The sequence below is a fragment of the Hipposideros armiger genome, unplaced genomic scaffold (assembly GCF_001890085.2).
Source record: "Hipposideros armiger isolate ML-2016 unplaced genomic scaffold, ASM189008v1 scaffold_1857, whole genome shotgun sequence".
In the NCBI taxonomy this organism is placed as follows: Eukaryota; Metazoa; Chordata; class Mammalia; order Chiroptera; family Hipposideridae; genus Hipposideros; species Hipposideros armiger.
The window spans coordinates 61,080-83,400 of record NW_017733207.1 but is presented as its reverse complement, the minus strand read 5'-3'; the positions used below and the strand labels follow the sequence as shown (position 1 = coordinate 83,400).

The 22,321-nt window shown below is 48.2% G+C and overlaps 3 protein-coding genes and 2 non-coding genes across 10 annotated transcripts in view; 4 read left to right on the top strand and 1 right to left on the bottom strand.

The window, feature by feature from the left end:
* Positions 1-1,077: 1,077 nt before the first annotated feature.
* On the top strand, positions 1,078-5,777 carry RACK1 (receptor for activated C kinase 1). Its single transcript, XM_019634741.1, has 8 exons — positions 1,078-1,305; positions 2,282-2,453; positions 2,996-3,143; positions 3,346-3,441; positions 3,831-3,941; positions 4,512-4,652; positions 5,166-5,276; positions 5,666-5,777. Exons 1-8 carry the CDS (start codon positions 1,197-1,199, stop codon positions 5,729-5,731), a joined length of 954 nt encoding a protein of 317 aa, XP_019490286.1. The 5' UTR covers positions 1,078-1,196; the 3' UTR covers positions 5,732-5,777.
* Positions 5,778-6,587: 810 nt separating this feature from the next.
* Positions 6,588-16,267, bottom strand: TRIM41 (tripartite motif containing 41). The gene is made up of 6 exons (XM_019634733.1): positions 15,434-16,267; positions 11,358-11,453; positions 9,395-9,625; positions 8,881-8,903; positions 8,555-8,682; positions 6,588-8,131 (listed from the first exon to the last, which is right to left on the bottom strand). The coding sequence occupies exons 1-6, from the start codon at positions 16,244-16,246 to the stop codon at positions 7,530-7,532; spliced, it is 1,893 nt and encodes a 630-aa protein (XP_019490278.1). The 5' UTR covers positions 16,247-16,267; the 3' UTR covers positions 6,588-7,529.
* Positions 16,268-16,662: 395 nt separating this feature from the next.
* The window catches only part of TRIM7 (tripartite motif containing 7), a 40,306-nt gene continuing 34,647 nt past the window's right edge, over positions 16,663-22,321 (top strand). For 4 of the 6 annotated variants that reach the window (XR_002122972.1, XR_002122971.1, XM_019634739.1 and 1 more), the window contains exons 1-2: positions 17,096-17,198; positions 20,079-20,205. The gene's annotated coding sequence lies outside the window, so the exon portion shown is untranslated. Of the gene's footprint in view, positions 16,976-17,095; positions 17,199-20,078; positions 20,206-22,321 lie in introns of those variants that run through there. The other 2 variants (XM_019634735.1, XM_019634734.1) reach the window with 2 other exon arrangements.
* TRNAV-CAC (transfer RNA valine (anticodon CAC)) lies at positions 18,241-18,313 on the top strand. The gene has a single exon. It is a non-coding gene; the product is annotated as a tRNA-Val (tRNA).
* On the top strand, positions 18,716-18,788 carry TRNAK-CUU (transfer RNA lysine (anticodon CUU)). Its single transcript has one exon. It is a non-coding gene; the product is annotated as a tRNA-Lys (tRNA).

Here is a 22,321-nt window from a genome sequence, read left to right as displayed (position 1 = left end):
CCAAACTGTCGACAATTGCCAGGAAGCAAAATCTCAACGGGTTAAGAAAATGCTCTGAAGAATGGCAGTTTTACTGCTTATTTTATATATAAAATCAAAGGAGGAAGGTTACATGAAATCCATTAGTGATAGATTAAGCAGGTGGGAGAAAGCAAAGCAGGGAAATCTCTGGGATTGGATAAAAGTACATTGGAGAGACAGGTACTTCCTTTACGTAGGTGGGTGCAGGATAGCTAACAGCTTTTTACAGCACATACAGATGGTAATCAGGAGACAAGCATAGTAATCAGGAATTTTGCAGTTTTCAGCTCTGGTCTGGAAAAAGGATTAAAGATGTTATCTTAGGTACAGAAAGACAACATGCCCACTGAAAAGGCACAGATTAACTTAATGAAGAAGCTGAAGATGTGACTTCCCACCATAGCCCACTTAGTTAAAAATGTGTGTGTGTTCACACCATCTTAGTTTTAGTCTCCTATGTTTGTCAGGTTTAACCTGTGGCCCCTTTTCCATCCACACCAGCATGGACTAAGTCCTTCTAGACACGGAGTGCCCCAGCCAATACCATCAGAGCATAAACATCTTGAGGGAAAAGCACCCCACTGAGTATGGAAACCTTTTAGGGCTTACTAATTCTCCTGGGCACAGTTTACACTAACAATATAATACTGTATTTTTTATATTGCCCACCATTACTCACAGTTGGGACCTCAAAATCAAAACCTCTGCGTTGTCATCCGAACCACCAAGCGGAAAGGGTGGGGCTCGCGCTGTGTCACGTAGGGGCAGTGAAAGCCGGTAGGCAGTCCTCATGCGAATTTGTCGTGCACGTCCCCTTTTCTTCTTCTTAGACATCACGCTCCAGTGAACCTTTGAGGAGCCTTTTTAAACGCTCCGTCGTAATATGGATTCAGAACGTATGTGTACAGCGCTTCCAAATTATGTTGGTGGCGGAGGGGGTCATAAGGTCTTATTTCACCTCGCCCAACGTATTACATGGCACCGCCATGTTGTGCAAAATTGAATAATGGGGGCCGCCATTTTGCTGGAGAGGGCGGGTATTTCCGGTTCCGGCCGGAGGTTGCTCTCTCTTTTCTGCTGCAGGGCCGCGGCGTGAGAGGCGGTGCTGTTAGTCTCTCTCTGAGCTATCCAGCTCCATCCTCGTCGCTTCGGCGACAGCCGCACCCGCTGTCACCATGACTGAGCAGATGACCCTTCGTGGCACCCTCAAGGGCCACAATGGTTGGGTAACCCAGATCGCCACCACTCCCCAGTTCCCGGACATGATACTGTCCGCTTCTCGAGGTACGTGGGGTGCGGGGCAGAGGATTGGAGGATAAGGGAGTTGCACGCGTCGTGTGGCTTGTCCAGTGGCACGCGTATTGGCGGCCCGGAAAGCTCCGGGTGTTGAGTTGGGCATGCAGACCTGTGCCTAGGCCTCATTGCGGATGCTGACATCGAAGCATAGATCAACCCGTGGCAATCAGGAGGGTTGCAGGGTTGGGGCTTTTTTATTTCTTGCTCCCCTCCCCGCAGGTGTGCCTAGGCCCCTACAGGTCAGGCGGGGCGATGATGACACCAACATGCCATCTGAGTGCCCTTGCTGAGATCCAGAGGCTGTTTCTGAGCTGCCGCCTGGCCCTCTGCTGGGTGGGAAGTGGGTGGACTCCAAGGGGATGGCGTAACTCAAACCTCCCGGCTGGCCCAATCCTACGCTTTATGCTCTTGGTTTTCTTCTTATCCTTGTGTGCCTAACGGCGTTTAGAGGCTTTTTGTGCCTTCAGTTTGCGCCCGCACTCCTAAAGATCCGTTTCAGGCTAGGATCAGGTCTGGCGCTTAATTGGAAAAGTTGAGTGGAATACGTTTCAGTGAACGAGATCTTACTAATTCAGTACTTCTGGCTGCCCCCTGCAGTGGTCGCAGGAGACCTACAGCTAGTCTTCCCATAAGCAAGCTGCTGTGTTTTGTATTAGACGTCAGATAGACTGAAATAGACGTTAAATTGGTCCGTATCTTAGAAAATTGCAGCTCTAAGTTCTGCACACCTGAGTTAAATTGCCACTGTACTGTTAGCTCTGCTTGGTTCTTTGCTTGAATACTGAGTTACTTGGCCTTGGCTAGTAATGCTCTCATAGCCTGCAGTTCCCCTCCCCCCTTAAATGTCCTTAATTTGCTAGGTTTTAAGGCCACCAAAGACACTGAGACATCCTGGATTATCTGGTAGGTCAGCAAGTGGGCTGTGGGGTTCCTCACTGTGCTTTATGTTTTACTTAACTCTTAGACAAGACCATCATTATGTGGAAGCTGACCAGGGATGAGACCAACTATGGCATCCCACAGCGTGCTCTTCGGGGTCATTCCCATTTTGTCAGTGATGTGGTCATCTCCTCAGATGGCCAGTTTGCCCTGTCTGGCTCCTGGGATGGAACCCTTCGCCTCTGGGATCTCACAACGCAAGTAGCTGCTCACTTAGCTCTGGGGCATTGAGGGAGAGTTGGGCAGAAAAGAGGTAGATACTGTTGGGAGGTGGTTTCCCAGGGGCCATCAGGTCCCTTGTGGGTTTTGTACAGTCAGAGTACCTACAGAGGGTAGTTGTGGTTGTTTGGCCTCCCTCTTTGTTGCTTTTAATTGAATTGCTGAGGAGTGGTCTGGTTGAACAATTTTGCCAGGTACTGTGGTTAGGAGTAGGCGAGCGTTAGAACATGCTTTATCTTGGGAGCTCAATCTTTGGATAGTCAGGCATAATGGAGGATCCTGGTGATGACAGGTGACATTGCCAGCCAATCCCCACGTGGGAGTGAGGACATGTCCTGCAATTCTGAAGGAATCCTCTGCCATATTCTCAGCCAAGGGTCTACTGTGGTCAGAGCCATGTCCAGAATTGTGTGGGTAAATTCAACTCCACTGGGACAAAAACAAGGCCAAGGAAACAGTCTTAACTGTGGGAGAATGCTTGCAGAGTCTGTCTAGAGAATGACCAAGTCCTTCCTCTCAGGGGCACCACCACGCGCCGATTTGTGGGCCATACCAAGGATGTGCTGAGTGTGGCCTTCTCCTCTGACAACCGGCAGATTGTCTCTGGCTCCCGAGATAAAACCATCAAGCTATGGAATACTCTGGGTGTATGCAAATACACTGTCCAGGTAAACTGAAGTCAACCCTCCCTTTTAACCTTGGCCTTATGTGGTGATTTCAAGCCTCATCTGGAATCTAAAGAGGTTCCATTGATGTTGAAGGTTTGGGTTCAGGGGTGTGAATACAAGGTTGTCATAACTGAGAGGAGGAGTGGGGGTCTAGAGTTTCGTGTGACTAAAAGGTTTCCCTAATTTCCTTTCTATTTTCTAGGACGAAAGCCACTCGGAGTGGGTATCTTGCGTCCGTTTCTCACCCAATAGCAGCAACCCCATCATCGTGTCATGTGGCTGGGACAAGCTGGTCAAGGTGAGCTTAGAGCTAGGGGTGCATGGCCTTTGTGGGCCGGACTGTGTTCCCACTGCCTCCCCTGGTGGTCATAGGCTCTAACTACAAGTGTTTAAGCTTTGTCCCTCAATTTACCTTTTTCCTCTTGCTTTTTGGTCTGAAGTAGCTAATTAGTGAGTCTGAGTCCTTTGTAAGGCAGCATACAGAGCATTTGTTACCTGTTTTAATCCTTTCTGTCCCCAAGTGGCAAAGACAAATTCTTTAGCCTATTTTTGGTTTCTGATAGAATGACAAATGGCTGCCCTGTCCAATAATGCTTTTAAACAAGGTGCTGTGCCCTTTGTTTGGTTTGATCCTGGTTGACCCAGGGCCAGGTTCTTCATCTATGGACCACTCCTTCTCCGCTTTAGGTGTGGAACCTGGCAAACTGCAAATTGAAGACTAATCACATTGGCCACACAGGGTACCTGAACACTGTGACTGTCTCCCCAGATGGGTCCCTCTGTGCTTCTGGAGGCAAGGTACTTTGGCTAGGAGTCCTTATTCAGTGGGAGATACGTAAGACAATGAGGTAGCAATCCAAGAATAAATGTTTCTGAAGATCGGTTTCTGAAAATGACAGAGAAGGTGTTCTGTTTAAAACGATGGTCTTCAGGTCGGCCAAGTGGCTCAGTTGGTTACGAGCTCGCTCAAGAGTTTGAGCTCTGAGCAACAGCGGTTCGAGTCCCGGTCCGAGCTGAGCAGCCGCTGAGCTGCCAACAGGTGGCAGGATGGCTCAGCTAAAATAAAAAATAATAAAAATAAAAAAAATTAAAACAATGGTCTTCTGTAAAGCTGGTTCTTTGAAGCTATTAATGGGATTAGGATCCTGCTTTCAGAGCTGATTGTGCGATTTATTTAGAAGTAGGGTTGATGGGGTGTCACGCATTAAAGGTGTACAGAGGTAAACATTGGTACTTAACTCATTAGTTTGGGGGATTTTCAATATACAGGGGATAGGGGTAGTTAAGAATTAAGACAATCTTGAGACAGCTGGTATTAACATCTGGAAGAGGTCATATTGCCCTGACTCACCTTTCCTGTCTGCCCAGGATGGCCAGGCCATGCTGTGGGACCTCAACGAAGGCAAGCACCTTTATACACTTGATGGTGGGGACATCATCAACGCCCTGTGCTTCAGCCCCAACCGCTACTGGCTCTGCGCTGCCACCGGCCCCAGCATCAAGATCTGGGTGAGTGTGGGCTAGTTGAGGCCAAATACCTAGCTGTTCTCTGCAAGCCCTGGCAACACTGTGGTTGATATGTCACCTGACTCACTGCTGGGATTCAAACTTCCTGAACAACTGTCAGACTGTCCTTGGAGACCCAGGAAGCGCTAAGTCAAAACTGAGATCAGGCTTTCCAATAGATGGGATTTCTTTGCCTACTAAAAGGGATGGCCAGTTAAAGCAGCTTATTCAATCTCGGCTCAGTTGACATTTTGGTCTGGATAACTCGGGAACGGAGGAATCCTGTGCATTTTATGGTGCATTTGGCATCCCTGGTCTTCTATAGCAAACTCCCTCCATTACTGACAACCCAAAATGCGTCTAGTCATTGCCACATGGTGAGGTGGCAAAAAAATACCGTTGATTACTGAGTTACAAAGGGGACGGGGCCAGGGGACTGGTGTGTTTTGAGTTCTTTTAGTGTCAGTGGCATTAAAGTGCTGAGAGTTTCCTTACCCTGGTTTGTTCCTTCCCCAGGATTTGGAGGGCAAGATCATTGTAGATGAATTGAAGCAAGAAGTTATCAGTACCAGCAGCAAGGCAGAACCACCCCAGTGTACCTCTCTGGCCTGGTCTGCTGATGGCCAGGTAAGTGGGTGTGTCCTCAGGTGACTCAGCTTCTCCCTTTCTGCTCTTAGTGTGTCATCTGCTAGTTAACAGAGATGGGCATATTTGACATAAAGTAAAATGACGAGGTTGGCCTGGATGATGATTTGGGAGGACCTGTTTACCTGTGCCAGTGAACACAGTATGTGTTCCTGCATTGGAAGATTATGGTCTGGAGGGCAGTGTTTACCTGTCGTTAGTTAACACTTGGTTGACTTGACCAGTTTAGAAGCCTATGAATCCTTATTAGCAGCTGTTGCTTCTAGGAATACTTAATCCCAACCAGGTGGTGTTGGGGATCTTAAGGGCTGCGCTGGTGGGACTGCAGAGTTCCGTTGCTCTGACCTATCATTGTCATTTCTCCGTTGCAGACTCTTTTTGCTGGCTACACAGACAACCTGGTGCGAGTGTGGCAGGTCACCATTGGCACCCGCTAGAAATATATGGCAAAGCTTTGGAAATAAACTGGTTTTATGACTTGTAGAAGTGTCTTTCTCTGATAAGCAAAAATCCACTTCCTGTGCTGTATTGCTTACAGGTTTACAAAAGTCTTCAGTTAAGACACTGGCAAACAAAGCATGGGCTCAGTAAACAAGGCTTTGGGAAAAAGGGGGAAGATGTCAGTCTATGTTGGTTTCCCCTCATCACAATCCTGTTTCAGATGCAGGTCTCAGGACCTCCCTTAAGCCTGAAAAAATTGTTCAGTGAAAGAGATTGATTATTCCAAAGTGGCTGCAGTGAATTCATAATTAGTTGAATACTCTAGTCCAACTCTCAACACATGAGAAGTGAACAAAGAGGCATTTTGTTATTCCTTCAAAGGGAAAATTTTAATAGCATACTCTACATTAAATTGGGTCATTTGTTAAAATGAAGTTTTAATTTTAAGGCTAAGCAACTCAACCAGAATTGCTGTTTAATAAGTTTTTTTGCTCCTTCCATAGTTGGAGATTAAAAATTGTGCTGAGTGGTCTGGAGGTATTTGTAAGTCTAATCACAGCCAGCTAAATGACATACACAGCACATTGAAATAGCCTTGTATATACCCTCCATTTCTTCCTCAGCTGAGGCCTCTGGCTTCAGCTTGACTTCCAACTAGATGTATTCACATAAAAAAACTTTGAAAAGTTAAGTGGCCCTGGGCTTGAGAAAAGATTCTTGGGAAAATTAGTCCTAAAGCCTCAAGGCAGTAATGGGAAGTGGCAGCGGGTCAACAAACCAGGATAGGATATTCAAGTGGGTTGCTCTAAATTACATCCTCAGTTTCTGCTCATCTAAAGGAATAGACTCCACAAAAGAAGCAAATAAATTTTTATTTCCACAACACAATTTCCCTTTTCCCCAGAAACGTAACTGACCTGGGCCATCAAAGCACAGGACAAAAGCTGGTAAGTGACAGAAAGCAAGGGTTACTAGAAAAATAGATTATACCGAAGGCTCTCATCCCAGGTTCCCCATCAGGGCTCACCAAATGGAGGGAACCAAAGAAAGGATGGAAACTTGACACAACAAAGGGGAAAGCAGCCTGGCAGTGGAAAGGGTGGGGTGAGCTTTGCTCCTAGATCGAGTGTTGGAAAAGGACAAAGTAATTTATTGGGGATATAATGGTATGTCATTTCAATCATGTCAACCATTCCAGATATTTCACTGAAGCTAAATTCTAGCCAGTCTATGGAGGTAGAAATTGGGGATGGAAGGAAAGTTTAGAATCCCTCATTCCCCCCAGAAAGTAGGCGGTTCTTTATTACCCAGTTCTACCCTTTGCCCCTACTCTAGCCTGCCTTCTCCCCAGAAGTTCACAAATCCCTTAGCAAAAGGTATCAGAAAAGGAACTGGAATGGGGTAGTCATGAGTCTGGCCCAAATCCTCCAGCCTGGGAACTGACATGAAGGTTCAAGAGCAGGGGTGGAGAAAGATGTTAATGAAATGATATATCCCCTTCCCTACTGAAACTCCAGCCCTGGGCAGGATGGACAGAGGGAGGGAAGACCAGGCAGCTGTTATCAGGGACCCATGCAGACCTGTTGGGCAGATAGTAGGTGAGAGGAGGCAGAGCTGGAGGCCACAAGGGTTCTTTAGACTCCTAGAGGGAGAAGCAGGGTCCTGGGGTCAAGGGGGAGCAGGAAGCAATGCAGTCACAAACGAGCCTCTGAGCCCCCAAACTTACGGGCCACCCTCCACCACCACCCGCCCCCCCAGTGCTGACCAGAGGGGCCCCTGCGGGTGGCAGGCTGATCAAGGGCACAGCTTGATGCGGGTGCCCTTGGAGAGCACCCGGAAGAAAGGGAAGACACGCTCGCCCAAGAAGGCAGCCGAGAAGGTGTGCACATGGGCCAGAGTCTCTGCGTTGTAGAAGCCCAGGCGCCCAGCCTCATAGTCCAGGTACACGCCAAAGCGCCGCGGTTTCTCAGTTGGGCTCAGCAGTGTCTGTTCCGTTGAGCTCTGTGCCTGGTAACGTTTGCCATTGGTGCCCACACACCACACTTCCCGCTGGAGCAGAGGCTGCTGGGGCAGGTGGAGCCGGCGGCGGCGGTGGTGATGGCGAGAGGAAGAGCTGGCATCCCCGATGCCCACAGAAGACCCCCCAGAGCCCACCTTCTTATAACGGGTAGATTCGCGGGCAGCGCCCACGGCCCAGCCCCGCCGCCCACCCACCTCTACCTCCCAGTAGTGCCGGCCAGAGCGGAAGCCCTGGGCTCCCAGGACGCAGCAGTCGGCCGAGAAGCGCTTGGAATGGTCAGCAACCTCCTGCCGCCGCTCTGCCAGGCGGACCCCCCGGCGGTCAGGGGACAGCATCAGGGCCGGGTGAGCCGTGTCAGGGTCCAGCGTCAGGTCCACTTGGGAGGGGGAGGACAAATACGCCAGGTCTGGACTGACTTGTTCCCCATCAACAGTCAACTCCAAGGTTGGGCCTTTCCTAATACCCTCCCCTCTGCCCCACCCCTAACCACCAGCTGTCCTCAGCTCCCCACCCAATCCTAGCGTCCAGGCTCAGGTTCCAATGGGTGCCACCTCTTTCTCAACTCTTGTTTCCAGGACACCCAACAGGTCTTCCCTCTGGTCCTGGCTCTTCTGCCACCCCGCACCCCCACCTACCTGGGCTAGACAGAAGCTACTCTTGGCTTGAAGCCCCAGGTGACCTAGCTGTATCCTGCTCCACCTCAGCCCCACTCTGCCCCTGGGGCCCATCTTCCATTAGAACCCAATCTCAGGTCTGTGAAAGGAAAAGCACAGGAAGGCTGTACCGGCGACTTCCCTACCTCGGGCGGCCTGACAGAACATCCGGCTCATTTTCCTCACGATGGCGTCTGTCAGGAAGTCATGGCTATGAGGTTGACACGGGTCAGGGGACCAGACCTCTGGGGGCTGCAGCTGTACCTCTTCACACCTGAAGGAAGGGGACCAGGCAGGGGGTGGGACCATGATATTCCCATGGGAAAAGCAGAAGCTAAGGGGAAGGAGAGGAGGGTGCAAGAAGCAGAAACTCGGGTCCTGGGGAAGGAAGGGAGGGGCAGGAGAGCCAAGAGAGGCAGGGGTGGGGAGCCAGACGCCACTGGGTAACAAAGGATAAAGGGTGGGAACACACCTATTGAAAGTCTCCTTGATGTCCTGGGAATAACAGAAACACAAAGAGGGAGAAAGAGACAAACAGAGAGTCAGCTGCGCAGGGACGGCTCCTTGCTCCCAGTCTGATTCCAACCAGAGGAGGACTGAATTTGAACAGGGAGTAAGAAAAAGCACCTCAAGGCCCTCAAACTTGCATCCATCTCAGTCATCCCTGTGCCTCAGCACGCCCAACATCTCATCCTGCTATAAGCCCAGGAATAGACTTTTCACGGTGACTTGGTCATCTTTTTCAGGATGTCACTTTCCTTAACTCATTTAAACCCTTCTGCAACTTTCTCTTCGTGGAATATAATCACACACACCTCACATTCAGCAATAACTGTCTCCAGCCTCAAAAAACCTTTTGGTCTTTGGGTTAAATCACTGTGGCTTCCTCCCAGTGAGAAGAGGCAGCTCTGGACAAGTGTTTATAAGCAGCGCCTGATAGCAAACACAGGGTGCTGCGGGGCAGATGGAGAGGGAACACTGCTTACCTGGAGCAGCCGCAGGCCGCCCTGCTGGCTCCGCTCCTGGGCCTCGGCCAGCAGGCGGCTCAGCTGGGCAGCCTGCTCTGAGAGACGGCTGGCTACAGCTCCAGCGCGCCCCAGCTGGGCTTCGTGCATCTCTCGGAGGCGCCGCTCCAGCCCTGCCTGCTCTTCCGCCAGAAATCGTGTCAGCCGCCCAAACTCTGAGGCCACAGCTGCCAGCTCTGATTTCATCTGGCTCTGGGATGATACAAAGGAGATGGTGGACGCCTCAACACACAGAAGCATGAACCTCCAATTCTGCAACTGCTGCTCCCCAATCCAAGGCAGAGGAGCCCCACATCCCAAATGGATGGCGGTGCCTGTCCCCTTCCCCGCCTCCCGGCCCTACCAGACACCACTCCCCCCACTCCTGGCAAACTCACCCACCTGTGCTGTAAGAGTTATTACTATCTTGGCTACCTAACTTGACTCATTCTTCAGATCTAAGCTTAAATACTCGCTGAGATCTTCCCTCCTGGCAGATCTGAGGACCACTCCCATAAATGCCATTGTCTCTCCTCATGGCATAGATCTCAATTTGAAATGTTATGTTTACCTTGGAGTACCTTTCAACATCCTTTTCCCCCACTGCACCATAAACTGTTTGACACAGGGTCCTCAGACCCTGGCACAGTGCCCACCACGGAGTAGGTGCTTGGTAAGAATTGTTTGAAATGAATAAATAAAAAATTCAGTAATCAAGATATGAAGTTTGGGTCCTAATTATGCCACTAGTGACCTTGGGAAAGACCCAATTCTAGATCAGGAATCTGCAAACTTTTTCTGTAAAGGGCCAGATAATATTTCACACTTTAAGGACCAAGAGGCAAAATCAAGGCCATAATTATGTAGGTATTGTACTGCTATATATAATGAGAACTTCTGTCCACTCCCACCCCATTTGATTGGGCAGTCCTGGATGGTAGTCACGCTTCTGCCCATGTATCATGAGCTAGAGACATTCTTGGGACAAAGAGTGACAGGCCAGAGTGGAGAGGGAAGTCCTGACTGGCCAAGTGGGTGAAGTAAACAGTTTCTCTCTCTGTCCCAGTGACACGCAGATCCTGACACCTTTTCTGCACCCCAGGAACCCAAAAATCTCAATCTGGGCAGGTGGCTCGAGGCAGGATGACTCTCCAGTCCCAGACTGGGATTCCAGCACTCAGTGCCTGGCAGCTGCCAGTAGCAGAGTCCCTAAAGTGCAGGTGACAATGAGCACATTCCCTGGGAAGGGGCAAGGCCCAACCGCTGGAAGGTACGGGGTGGCAGGTATGGAAGACGGGGGAAGAGGTCAGACAGGAGGGCTCAGCTCAGCACCAGGCCATTCCAGTACCTGCTGGCCTTACAAAAACAGATGGGGTGAGGAGTGGGAGTTGGGGGAAAAAGTATCTAAAAATACTACTTGGGGAGAGGTGAGCAATAATGACAAAAACACCCAACTTGAAGATATTAGGTCTCTGCAACACTAACATTCACTAATTCCTCCCCTCCAATTAAATACCCTGGCCCCATCTCATGCCCAGGGCTGCTCTGCCCACCACCTGCCACCTATCCTGGGATGTGGAGCTTCTCCGATGGCTGCTATGTGGAGTTTGCAATGCCCCCTTTTCTGCCCTGTTAGCACAGCGTGGTGGGCACAGCCTCTGGGGTTAGGTGTCCGGGGTAGTAAGCCTACTCTGGAGCCTTGAGCCAGATACCCAACTTCTCCAAGTCAGGCCTGTTTTCAGTCCACTTTGGAACCTGGGGATGTACATACCTCTGGATCCTCTAAGGCCCCTCACCCCACTTCAGGACCCTGGGAGGGAGTCTGCCTCCCTCAGGCCTTGGCAACCCGTCTTCAGGAGATCTAGTCAACACTGTGAGAGCAGACAACCCATGTTCCCTGCCTGACCACAGAGCTCACCAGCCCTTGTCAAGGACATGCCCCCACCTTCAGCTCTGTCACCCGCCTCTCCTCCTTGGCTTTCATTTTCTGCACAGCCTCCAGGTGCTTCCTCAGAGGTTCCACATGCCCCTGCAATTTGGCCTGAAGGAATGGTAAAAGGAAAGTGAATGGCCTGGGCTAGAAGAGGTAACTGCCCTCAAAACCCACCTCCCCCATCCTCCCTGCAGCAGGTTGGGGCTCAAAGCCTAACACCCATCACAGGGATGAGACTCCCTTCCTCCCCTTCCTTCTCTTCAGGGGATGACAAAGGCTCCAATTCCCCACTAGCACTCATGCCCACAGCCCTAGACATGTTCTCTAAAGGTAGGAAGCTGATGATTACGAGCCCCACAGAGTTGGGGTGGGCCTGGCTTGAACACCTCACCTCACAAAGTCTTTTCATATGAAAGTTCCTGCCTAGTGTTCCTTTCCCCTTATACGCAACCTTCCTCATAACTTTCATCTTTAAATATCTTCTGATGATTTTGTGCGTGTGATAAAAAATCCTTAAGTGGTTCTCTACCACTTGCAAAATATGAGGCTCTCATTGGCCCTCCATTTCTAGTCTCCCCTCCTGCACCCACCCCTTCTACCTAGACTCTTAGTTTTAACCACATAAAATTTGTCTTTTTCTGAGTATAACTCCGTACCTTTAACCATGCTGTTCTCTCTGCCTGGGAATGCTCTTCTCTGCTTGGTCCAAGGCATTCTTCCTTTAAAACCCAGCCACCTGATCCTCCCTGCCCCCAACTTCCTTTGGAATCCCACCGGAACATGAATACAAGCTTTTAGGTAATTCCCAGGCACTGTAATCATTACAAGTGTGCCTTCCCCAGGACACAGGGGTCCCCATTTTACTTATTTCAATTTCTATGTTTCTCTCTCTCCATCTTTCCCTCCCACTCAATTACTTGCTAAATGGAAAACAAAAGCCCTCTCCTCCTAAGGTTTTAACCTTCACAGCAAATATGCACTTGAGCTCTGTTCCAATAATTTATAGTCTTTTTCTTTAAAGGGCTGTTAGACCAGAATGGGTGACATATGCCCAACCTGTTTGCTTTCCATTTTTATGTCTTCTACTTCTATGTTTCCTGCTCTTTTCCTTGAGGGGTTAACACAGGACTGAAGAGCTCAAGCCTAGGCTCCAATCTGAACCTGAGTGCAACCAGGTGACCTACAGCAAGCCATGCTTCCAGTTTCCTCATCTTAAAATGGGAATTGGGAATCACACAATCTCTCTCATGGACTGTATGCTTAGCAGTGTCTGGCACGTAGCAAAAGATCAGTAAATGTGATCTAGTACTTCCAACCTAGGCCTTAAGCTGCCAACGACAGCCTGATAATGACCCTTGAACTAAAGAGGTTATTGATGCAGGGTACAAAAGGCAGTTGTTGCAAAAGGTAACTGGTTGTAGAAAAAAAATTAGAGTAAGAATAAGATTACAATCAATCCATAATATGAAAATAGCATAAACTACACAAAATATCACTTTCTACTTTTCTCTAGTAGTATCAGTAATTTCAACTCTATTAATACAGAATTTATGATGCTTAACTTTTCCATTTAATATATTTCCTAATTAGTTGACAAAAAAATTCATAAGCACAAATCCAAATAGAGTACTATTTAAAAGAAATTTTCAAGGACCTTTAACTTTGGAGCTTTATTTATACATCATTTGTGTTATTACCTATTCAATAAAGAAATATTTCTACAAAACAATATTGTGCCAAGCTGGTGTTAGTTAGTTAGTATATGTATCTGAAAGGAATAAAGTACCTGACTGTAAAATAGCCTATAAACTAGAAAAAGAATCACTCAAATTAGTTCTATATAATAAAGCTTATGTATTTACATTTGCTGATCAGTTAGTGTAGGATTATTTGTGTCTATGTGACCTCCCCACTGGCCTGGCATTCAATAGATGTGGCTAACACAAATTAAAATCCAGTTCCAGAAGCTCTTCGGAAAAGTTCTGCTGGGGGACCATGGAGAAGGGGTGGGGTACCCATGGATACACCACCCTGGGATCGAGTTAACAAAGTGACTGCACATTGTTTGATGGATACAGTTAACTAGGAACTGAGGGGATATAAAAGAGAAGGATAAAAGGAGCTCACAACATACCCTAATAATGCGGGCCAAAAAGGCAGGTGATGTTACCAATGCACTGAGTCCCACACTAGACTGGGCGTTCTAAAGATATTCTCCCGATCACTGATTCAGAATCTCTAGTGGTAGGGCCTACTGTACTTTTGAAAACCTCCATGAGTAATTCGGACAGTCAGCCGGGTTTGACAATCATTGTATATTCAACTTGTCATGAGGGGATGTAGGTCTGTCTTAGCTATACCACTCATTCATAGCTCAGAAACTCTAGGCGTGTTACTCTAAAATTGGGGTAATGATAATATCTAAATGATATTATTGTAGGAATCAGGAGAAGGTATGAAAACACAAGTTATAAAACAAAAAAGCTCTGCACGGACCACATGGAAGCTACCCTCTCCTGTTCCTGGTCCCACTACTTTGCTAAGCATTGCTATTTGCGCTGGCTGTCTCATAATCAGATCTCCTTTATCTGTGTCCAAAAAGTCAGGATCAGAAGTAGGGGGCAAGACGGGCCGGCCGAGTGGCGCATTGGTTAAGAACTGGCTTGGGACGCCAGAGGACCCCGGTTTGGTTCCCACATATGAGGGCCAGTGACACTGCCCTCCACAGCTAAGATGCTGAACAACAGCTCAACCTGGAGCTGGGCTGCCGTGAGTCGCCGGCGACGGCGTAGGCTGCAGTCCATGTGGCAGTGGGTTGCCATGGGCTACCGTGTGTAGCCAGCAGCCAGCGTGAGCAGCCAGCAGCCGCAGTGAGCGGCCATCCAGAAGCTGGCGACTGATGTGCCTTGCCCGGGAAGAGCGCAATGATGGTGCCAACTTGGGCCAGTGAAGCGACGTCCTCCACAACTAGACTTAAGAACAAAACGACAGCAACTTGTCTGTTCCCCTTTCCCCAATTCCCCAGCACTGTTTCCATCCCCCAATTCCCCAATAAAAAAGAATAAAAAAAAAGAAGTAGGGGGCAAGATATTAAACAAAGTAGAATCTGTCTCCAAGAAGTTACTTGTCAGAAAAGTAAAAAAGTGGTGTCGTTCACAGTATGGGGAGTGTCATAACAGTGGGGGTGGGGAGGTCATAACTAGTAGTTGTGTGGCTGTGTATATTACTTAAATCTCTGTTTCCCAGTCTGTAAAATGTGAATAGAAACCATATCGAACTCACAGGATTTTTCTTTGTTTTAAATGAGATAGTCCATGAAAAGTGCTTAGTACAGTGCCTTAAGTACAAAGTATATTTCAGTAAATACTAACTTTTAATCCTGGACAAATTAAAGTTCAAAGGTATTCAGGGATTTGCCCAAGTGAATAGGTGCAGAGCCAGGACTTCTGACTTAAATCTCTCCCTTTTTTCTGAATTCCCAGGAAAGGTAAGAAGTTCTGGCCAGCAAACCTAAATGACACAGATCCAACAAGAGTCCTCAGGGGAACTAAGCCATATCATAAGGTGGGGAACCCAAAAGTAGGCAAGCACAGAGCATTTGGGTCTGACACTAGGAGTCATTGCTATGTTCCTGCTCCTCAGAGTCCTTTCTTGTTCTTTGAGATCCCAAGTTCTTCCCATCTCTAGGGTCTCAGTCAAAAATGGACTTAAGATTCAACAAAAGGAAAATGAGACCAGTGGTAAAACCCTAGGAGCCTGTCACCTGCACTCCTACACTTTGGGACAGTGGGAAGTGTGAAACAGCAGTGGCTTTTCTCCAGGAGTCACAGTCCAGTGATATGGCATCACCAGCTTTGCCAGATTTCCTTTGAGAAAGCCAGTCTTCCCTGGTCTTCACTGTGTCTGCTTTGTCTGTGTACAGAATCCTTCTCACTCTAACCCACCTTGGTGCTAGTAAGTGCTTAAAGAGAATCAGCTCACCAGAACATGAGGTTCTTTTTTGGGGGGTGTGGGGGAGACATTTCCTTTTCCCAGCTTCTCTTCCTTCCACTCCTGGCCCACTAAACTCCCATCTTGTAGTTGCTCACCTTGTACTCCTGCACCACCTCCTCCAATGGCACCACGCTGTGCTGTTTGTGGCTCCGGGATTCTCGGCACACTACACAGATGGCCTCTTCATCCACCTCGCAGAAGAGCTTCAGGGCTTCTTGGTGTTTGGGACAAACGCCCTGCTCATTCCCACGGTTCCCCCGACTAGGGGCTGGGTGCATCTGCCGAATCACCTGAACCATGTTGGCCAGCTGCAGGTTGGGGCGGAAGCTCCGCCTGGGAAAGCTCTTTCGGCACTGTGGGCAGGTGAAGCACCTCCGAGGGGCCGGAGGAGGGGGCAGCGGCGTGGTGGGATCTAGGTCCTCTTCCTCGTCCTCCTCCAGCACTTCCTCCTCGTCCTCCTCGTCCTCCCCCCTCAGGTCCTCCTCCATGTCCCCCAAGTAGTAGTCCAGGTCTTCCTCCTCGTCCTCCTCCTCCCACACGTAGTCCATGTTGTCCCAGTTGGACCCGCCCATGCCACCGGTCCAGAATACATCCTCCTCTTCTTCCTCGACTTCTTCCTCCAAATCGCCCTCATAGTCTTCATCCCTCATGGGGGTGTCCCACCCCCCACCGGCCCCCACAGCCTCCACTTCCTCCTCTTCTCCGTCCTCCTCCTCCTCCTCCTCTTCCCGGTCTAATTCGTCCCTGTCCTCATCCTCCCCTCCCCATAACTGGGTAACACACACACGGCAGAAGTTGTGCCCGCAGCCGATGGACACGGGGTCCGTGAAGTAATCTAGGCAGATGGCGCACACCGCCTCCTCCTGAAGGGTCTGCACAGGGTTGGGTGCCATGGCAACGGCAGCCATCTTAGTCTCCAGTCAGCTAGTGTAGATAGTTGGTGGGGGTGGGGGCGGGGGCTTTTCCCTCTCAGACGCCCTGGCGACCCGGCCCCACCCCCAGCCTGCCTCTTCACACCTTGCCTCAAGCTCAGCCAGAGAAATGTCCTCCCGACAACCCACCCCTCCACGGTTTCCCACTCCCAGACGACAACCGTGTCTCTGCGAGGGGAGGAGACAAAGCTGAGCGCTACCGCCAAGTCCCTCAGGTGGCCCTGAGTGCAAATCTGCCCCAACGCTTCCAGGACTCCTCATAAACCCCCGCCCCTCCTCATTTCCTGACCCCGCCCCCTCAATTCCGGCCTGCCTCTCAACACTTCCGGCGCCTACGAACTACGCAAGCTCTCGCGTTCCCTCCACGGTCGCACCACGCCCCTTTCTTCCTGCCCTGGGCCCCTGAAAGACAGGAAACGGCAAGACGCTCTAGGAGGCACTCCGATATAAAATAGGAGGGCTAGGACGATGGTGGCCCACTTCTCTGTGGTGCGGGGGAGCGGGGAACGCAGACGAAACAGAGGGACCAGCCCCCCCCATCTCCCACCACTGGGGATAAACTTTGGGAAACAGCGGATGCCTTTGCGGTCGTCCGCTCTCGGTGCTATGACCGCATTGGCCTGGCGCCATCCTACCGGCCGGACACGAAGCACTGCAGCAGGGACTCCCCCACAGCCGATGCCGGAAGTGGAGGGGCTGGCCCCGGTGAGCATCCAAAAGTATTTCCGGCCCTTCTAGGCGGAGGACTTGGTTATTTGAGGACTCTGAACGTCCCCTCGAAACGATCAGGGGGAGGGGCCTGAAGAAGTGCGGAGGAGTTGGACCAGCCATCCTCCCCTCCTCCGCACAATAGGCATTTCCACACCTATTTCAAGAGTTCCCGTCTGGTCACTGTCTCGTTATTTAGAAGAACTTAAATTGCACATCAGTAAGTGGATAGTGGCAAGTCATTGCATACACATTCACACAGTGATACACGCTTTAGCTGTAAAAAGGAATCCTCTTCAAGCTGTGTTCTTAACCGTGAAAAAAACACTGTATTGAACAGTGTGTAGAGTATACTACCATCTGTTTAAAAAGAGTGAGAGGATGTTAAATGTATTTGACATTTTTGTAGTCCTGAGTTTACTCATAAAATAAGGATATAGTTCCTATCTCAGAAGGTTTTGTGAAATTAGAGTTAATGTTATGCAAAACGATTAGAATGTTACTTAGCACATAGAAGGTTCAGCTACCCATTATCATCATCGTCGTCGTCTGTCTCAGGAAGAATACGAGCAGAGGGTCTCTGGGAAGTCTGAGGGTCCGGGATAGGAAGGACACTTTTTCGTGTATGACGTTCAGTATCTTTTGAATTTTGAACCAAATCAATGTGTTACCTTAAAGGAAAAAAAATTTTTTTCTAAGTACCATAATTCAACACTTTCGGAGCAGTGCACTACGTCTGCTCCGCGAACAAAATACCTCGAGATCTGTTTTCATGGGTTCCCAATCTGAGAGCAGAGGCTCAGACTGGGTTTATGGTATTAATTTTACTTGAGAGAATCGTATCCGGATATAGATAGAAATTTATTATTAAAATGTGTGCGATAGAAATAATACTTGATGCTTTTTAGAAATATGTCCTTTCATTTACAAAAAAAAAAAAAACTGCGGGAGAAGTTATAGCATCGTAATTCTTGTACAGAATCCCCAGTGAGCGCCGGAGCTGCGTGATGCCAGGGCCTGGGCACACAGAATGTTCCCTCTACCTCGTGTAAAAACTTCAAGTGGACCTGTACTTCCTAGGGGTGTGGTGTCAAAACTTCGTGGGTTAACTATACTAGGCCCTGCTGTGGCGAAGTGCGGCACAATTTCGCAGGCCAGTGCAGGGATTCCACTGTCCCACTGTAACAGGATGTTTGCTCAACCTCGCCATTCTTGGCTATGTGTAGCTTCAGGGTAGTTTAAGTCACTCTCAAAAGGCAACTGTTTCCGTAGTGTAGTGGTTATCACGTTCGCCTCACACGCGAAAGGTCCCCGGTTCGAAACCGGGCGGAAACAACTTTTTGGTCTAGTTTTCAGTTCTTCAGTCACTTCCTCATCCCACCATACTTAGAAGGGGTTGTCACTAGGAGGGAAGGGCATGTGTTTGTCTCGGTATCTCTGTTTCGGGAAATCAGATAGTGAAGCGGGACCGCAGCAGAGCCGCGCGCGCTCACAGCCGACTCTGGTTGCTAAGTACTAGCAATGTAAATTCAGGCCTCGAACCTCAGCTTATCTTTTGATTTTCCCCTTTAAAGTCCTCTCGGCCATCTCTTCCATGCGGAGTAGTGATTAGAACAGAGTCAGGTGCACAGCGGGCACTCCGTAATACTTGTACAGTCATTTCTTAGTGTGTCCACATTACTGTTGTGTATGAATTTTAGTCTTAGAGAGAGAAAAGGGACTCCTGGGTCCCGAACCGCCCGGCTAGCTCAGTCGGTAGAGCATGAGACTCTTAATCTCAGGGTCGTGGGTTCGAGCCCCACGTTGGGCGTTGGTTGTTTTGAGACACGAACTTTTGATGCAGAGGCAACTCCTGTGCTCTCAAAGCCAAGGCATCACCGAAGAAAGGCGTCAAAGCTAGACTGGTAATCGCCCATAGCTGAGCGGTAGGACCCCTTGTTGAAATGCACCCAGCCCTAGGGTCACCGCCCACCGTAAGGGAGTGAGGGGTTCTTCCCGCCATTGCGCTTGCTGAAATCCACCTACCCATGTTCACCACTGATGAGGCGTCTTCTGTTTACCTGATGACCCTCCCGTTTGTCCCTACGAGCTGAGCTGAGCTGGACACGTAGCTTCCCGAAGCTGCGGTGGGACCGCAATGCCATCTGTTCGTGAGCGTACAAACCGTAGCTCTGTGATAGGCTAGCACCTTAGTGAGTGATGTATGTAGAGGTCAGGATTCCGCGCTCTCACCGCCGCCCCCTGGTTCTGATGTTGGGTAAAGCAAGAGGTGCCTTTTGTGATGGGAGACCCTCATCTTCAGTATGTTCACTTTATGCTCAATTTTTAAGTGTCAATCTTTTGCGAAATGTTGTCCCACACATTCCAGCCTCCACATTCCCCACACACATAAAGGAATGTAAAAACATCCTTTGTTTTGTAACACCCTAATACGAACATCCTCAGTTTACCGATCTTGTCACGAAATTTTTCCTTAACTTCAGTTGAAATTCATTCCTCTTGACTGTTTCTTTAGTCCTACAAATTCAGCCCATTTTCTGTTTTCCAGCTGGAGAAGTCTCCCCACATATACAGCAGACCCCATGAGAAATCTGCTGATCATATAAAGCTGGTTTATTAACTTTGCTAAGCTAGCATTGCCTTCAGTCTCAGAAGTGTGTCGAAGCAGGGGAGTTCGGGAGGGTTTAGGATGACACCTAAGGAATTGGTCAGAGTTTGTAAAATAGGCCGAGTTGCTAATTCAGTCCTGGTTCATGCATCTCTAGGGAGTTATTGTGGCTAAGGTCTTATCGTGGAACATATGGTTCTAAACAAGCTGGTGTTGGAAGAGTGTGAACTTTGACATTTTGTCTTGCACAAATGCTTGTGAATTTGTTTGCAAATTGTGGTTTCAGGGTTTTTGTCGGGGGTTTTTTGTTTGTTTTTTGGGTTTGTTTTTTTTTTTACTACCTTTATTGTGACTGGAAAACATTCCCTAAAGAATGCTGGCTTTCTCATTAAAGGGAAAACATGGTGGACAGAATTCCCTTCCCTGTCTCCCAACAAACCAAGGGCTTGCCGGAGCTTTTTGCTACAATTCCTGCTTTTCTCTCTTCCACAGATTTCGCCGCAGCCCCTCCCTCCAGGCTTGGTTTGAAATCCTCCTTCGATTAAGTGACCTGTACTGCTCTTGGCACAGAGGAGTCAAGGTCATCAGTTCAGACGTTCAGCAAAAGCATGGGACCCTGGTAGGATTTTTGGTCTTTATCAGGAGTGGTGATGAAAGGCCTCAGAGGCAAAGGGACTCGCTCTTATTTATATTTTAGAAGGATCCTTCAGAAATGATGAGCAGGAGATTTGAGGGAAGGGAGGCTGCGTCAGGGAGACGTGCTGAAAGGACAGATGTAGTCCAGGCAAATGGTGGCTGGAGCAGGGGCGAGGCAGCAGCCAGTGAGGGAGCTACATGCATGGTTTGTACCCCCGCCAGGAGAGGGGCTCCCAGGTTTCTGCTTTAGATGAGAGGAAAAAGAAGTACAGTAGCCCTCCTTTATTCATGGTTTCTCTTTTCCTAGTTTTTAGTCAACCATGGTCCCAAAATAGTAAATGGAAAATTCCACAAATAAATAACTCACAAATTTTAAATTGTTTGCCATCTTGAGTATCACAATGAAATCTCATGCCATCTCAATCCCTTCCTTTGTCCAGGGTATCCATGCTGTATATGCTGGTTAGTCTGTTAGTAGTCATCTGGGTTACCAGACCAAATGGTGGGGTATCTCAGTGCTTGTGTTCAAATCACCTTTATTTTGCTTAATAATGGCCCCAAAGGGCAAGAGTAGTGATGCTAGCAATTCGGATATGCCATAGAGAAGCTGTAAAGTGTTTCCTTTAAGTGAAAAGGTATGTATATATAGAACAAAAACATAATATATATATATATATATGGGGTTCGGTACTATTCCTGGTTTCAGGCATCCACTGAGGGTCTTGGAACATACCCCCCTTGGATAAGGGGGGACTAGTGTAATGAGTTAATCTGTTAGAGGTTAGGAGATGTCTAAAAAGACATGTCCAAGACACATGAATCAGAAGTGTGGGAGAGCGGTCATTGCTGGAGCCACAGATGCAGGGATAGAGGGTCTCAAGCTGTAGATGGAGGAAGAGTTGGAAGAGAAGGAAAGCCAGCAACCAAGATTCCACAGAGGCCAAGGGAGTCGAAATGTATAAAAAGTGGGAGACAGATTGGTAGAATCAAATTATGGTCTAATAAGGGAAAGCGGTAAAACATGTATGGTTCGGGCCACCTGCAGGTCCCTGGTGACCTTGAACTAGACTTGGACAAGAGGGCCTCTAGCGCTGGGCTCTCTCTGGTGGAGAGGGGCTTCCAGGTCATAGACACATCAAGGGTCCTTACGTGGTAGGACTCAGCCTCCATTCCAATTCCTGGCTCCCTAGGTATACAGGAATCAGCGTCTGCAATGGAAAAACATTTTGCAATATTAAACCATTGATATTACTCTTAAATTTGCACGTATGTAGATAAACATATAACATGCATTAAACCTCATCCCAATTCTGGACATTAAATGCTAGGATTGATGAGTTTAATTTTTATAAAATACTTAAAAGATTTAATTACACTTTTAAAATTTAATAAAATTTTCAGCTTTATTTAAATATTGACTTAAAATTTGATATTCATTAACTTCAATCTTCCCTTTATTTTTAATAGATAATTTTGCATAATTTATAAGAAACAATTATTTTGAAAGCATATGTAAAAATTTATTTCATTTTTTATCTATTTATATTTTAATTTGCATTTTGGCAAAAATATATTCAAACCTCATAGCTTTGAATGCATTTTGTTTATTTAATCTTTTAACTCATAACTATCAATCTGGCACAAATTATGTGAAAATCTAAGCCCTACAGCTGTCTCCCTAGAAGAAATAGAAATAATAGGCAAGGTTAACCAGTCTTAAGCCTCTGAAGCTATATTTTTGAAGCTACATTGTACCTTCCCTCTTGTGAGGCCTTCTGCTTTTGTTCACTTTTTTTCTTTAATTGCTGGACATGACTGATTTCACAGCCCACTAACAGTCATGCTGTGCAGTTTGACAAAATTTATTACCCAGGGACACCAGGAAATTTATATTCTGGGGCTGATGGTTCCAAAAGCTGACCTGACAGGTAGAAATGGCAGATCTGAGCAATGACTATGATTATAAGTCCTATAAGAGTCCAAGAAAGGTCACCAGGAATCTGTTTCTGTAGTCTAGTGGTTATCACATTCGCCTAACATGTGAACGTTCCCTGGTTTAAAACCAGGTGGAGGGCCGGCCGAGTGGCGTGTTGGTTAAG

Coding starts and splice junctions, on each gene's coding strand:
- RACK1 (XM_019634741.1), top strand. CDS start 1,197: ATGACTGAGCAGATGACCCTTCGTGGCACCCTCAAGGGCCACAATGGT. Junction 3,144..3,345: donor TATGCAAATACACTGTCCAG/GTAAACTGAAGT, acceptor TCTATTTTCTAG/GACGAAAGCCACTCGGAGTG. Junction 3,942..4,511: donor TCTGTGCTTCTGGAGGCAAG/GTACTTTGGCTA, acceptor CTGTCTGCCCAG/GATGGCCAGGCCATGCTGTG.
- TRIM41 (XM_019634733.1), bottom strand. CDS start 16,246: ATGGCTGCCGTTGCCATGGCACCCAACCCTGTGCAGACCCTTCAGGAG. Junction 11,454..15,433: donor AGGTGGTGCAGGAGTACAAG/GTGAGCAACTAC, acceptor CCATTCCTTCAG/GCCAAATTGCAGGGGCATGT. Junction 8,132..8,554: donor GTTCTGTCAGGCCGCCCGAG/GTAGGGAAGTCG, acceptor CCCCCTCCCAAG/TGGACCTGACGCTGGACCCT.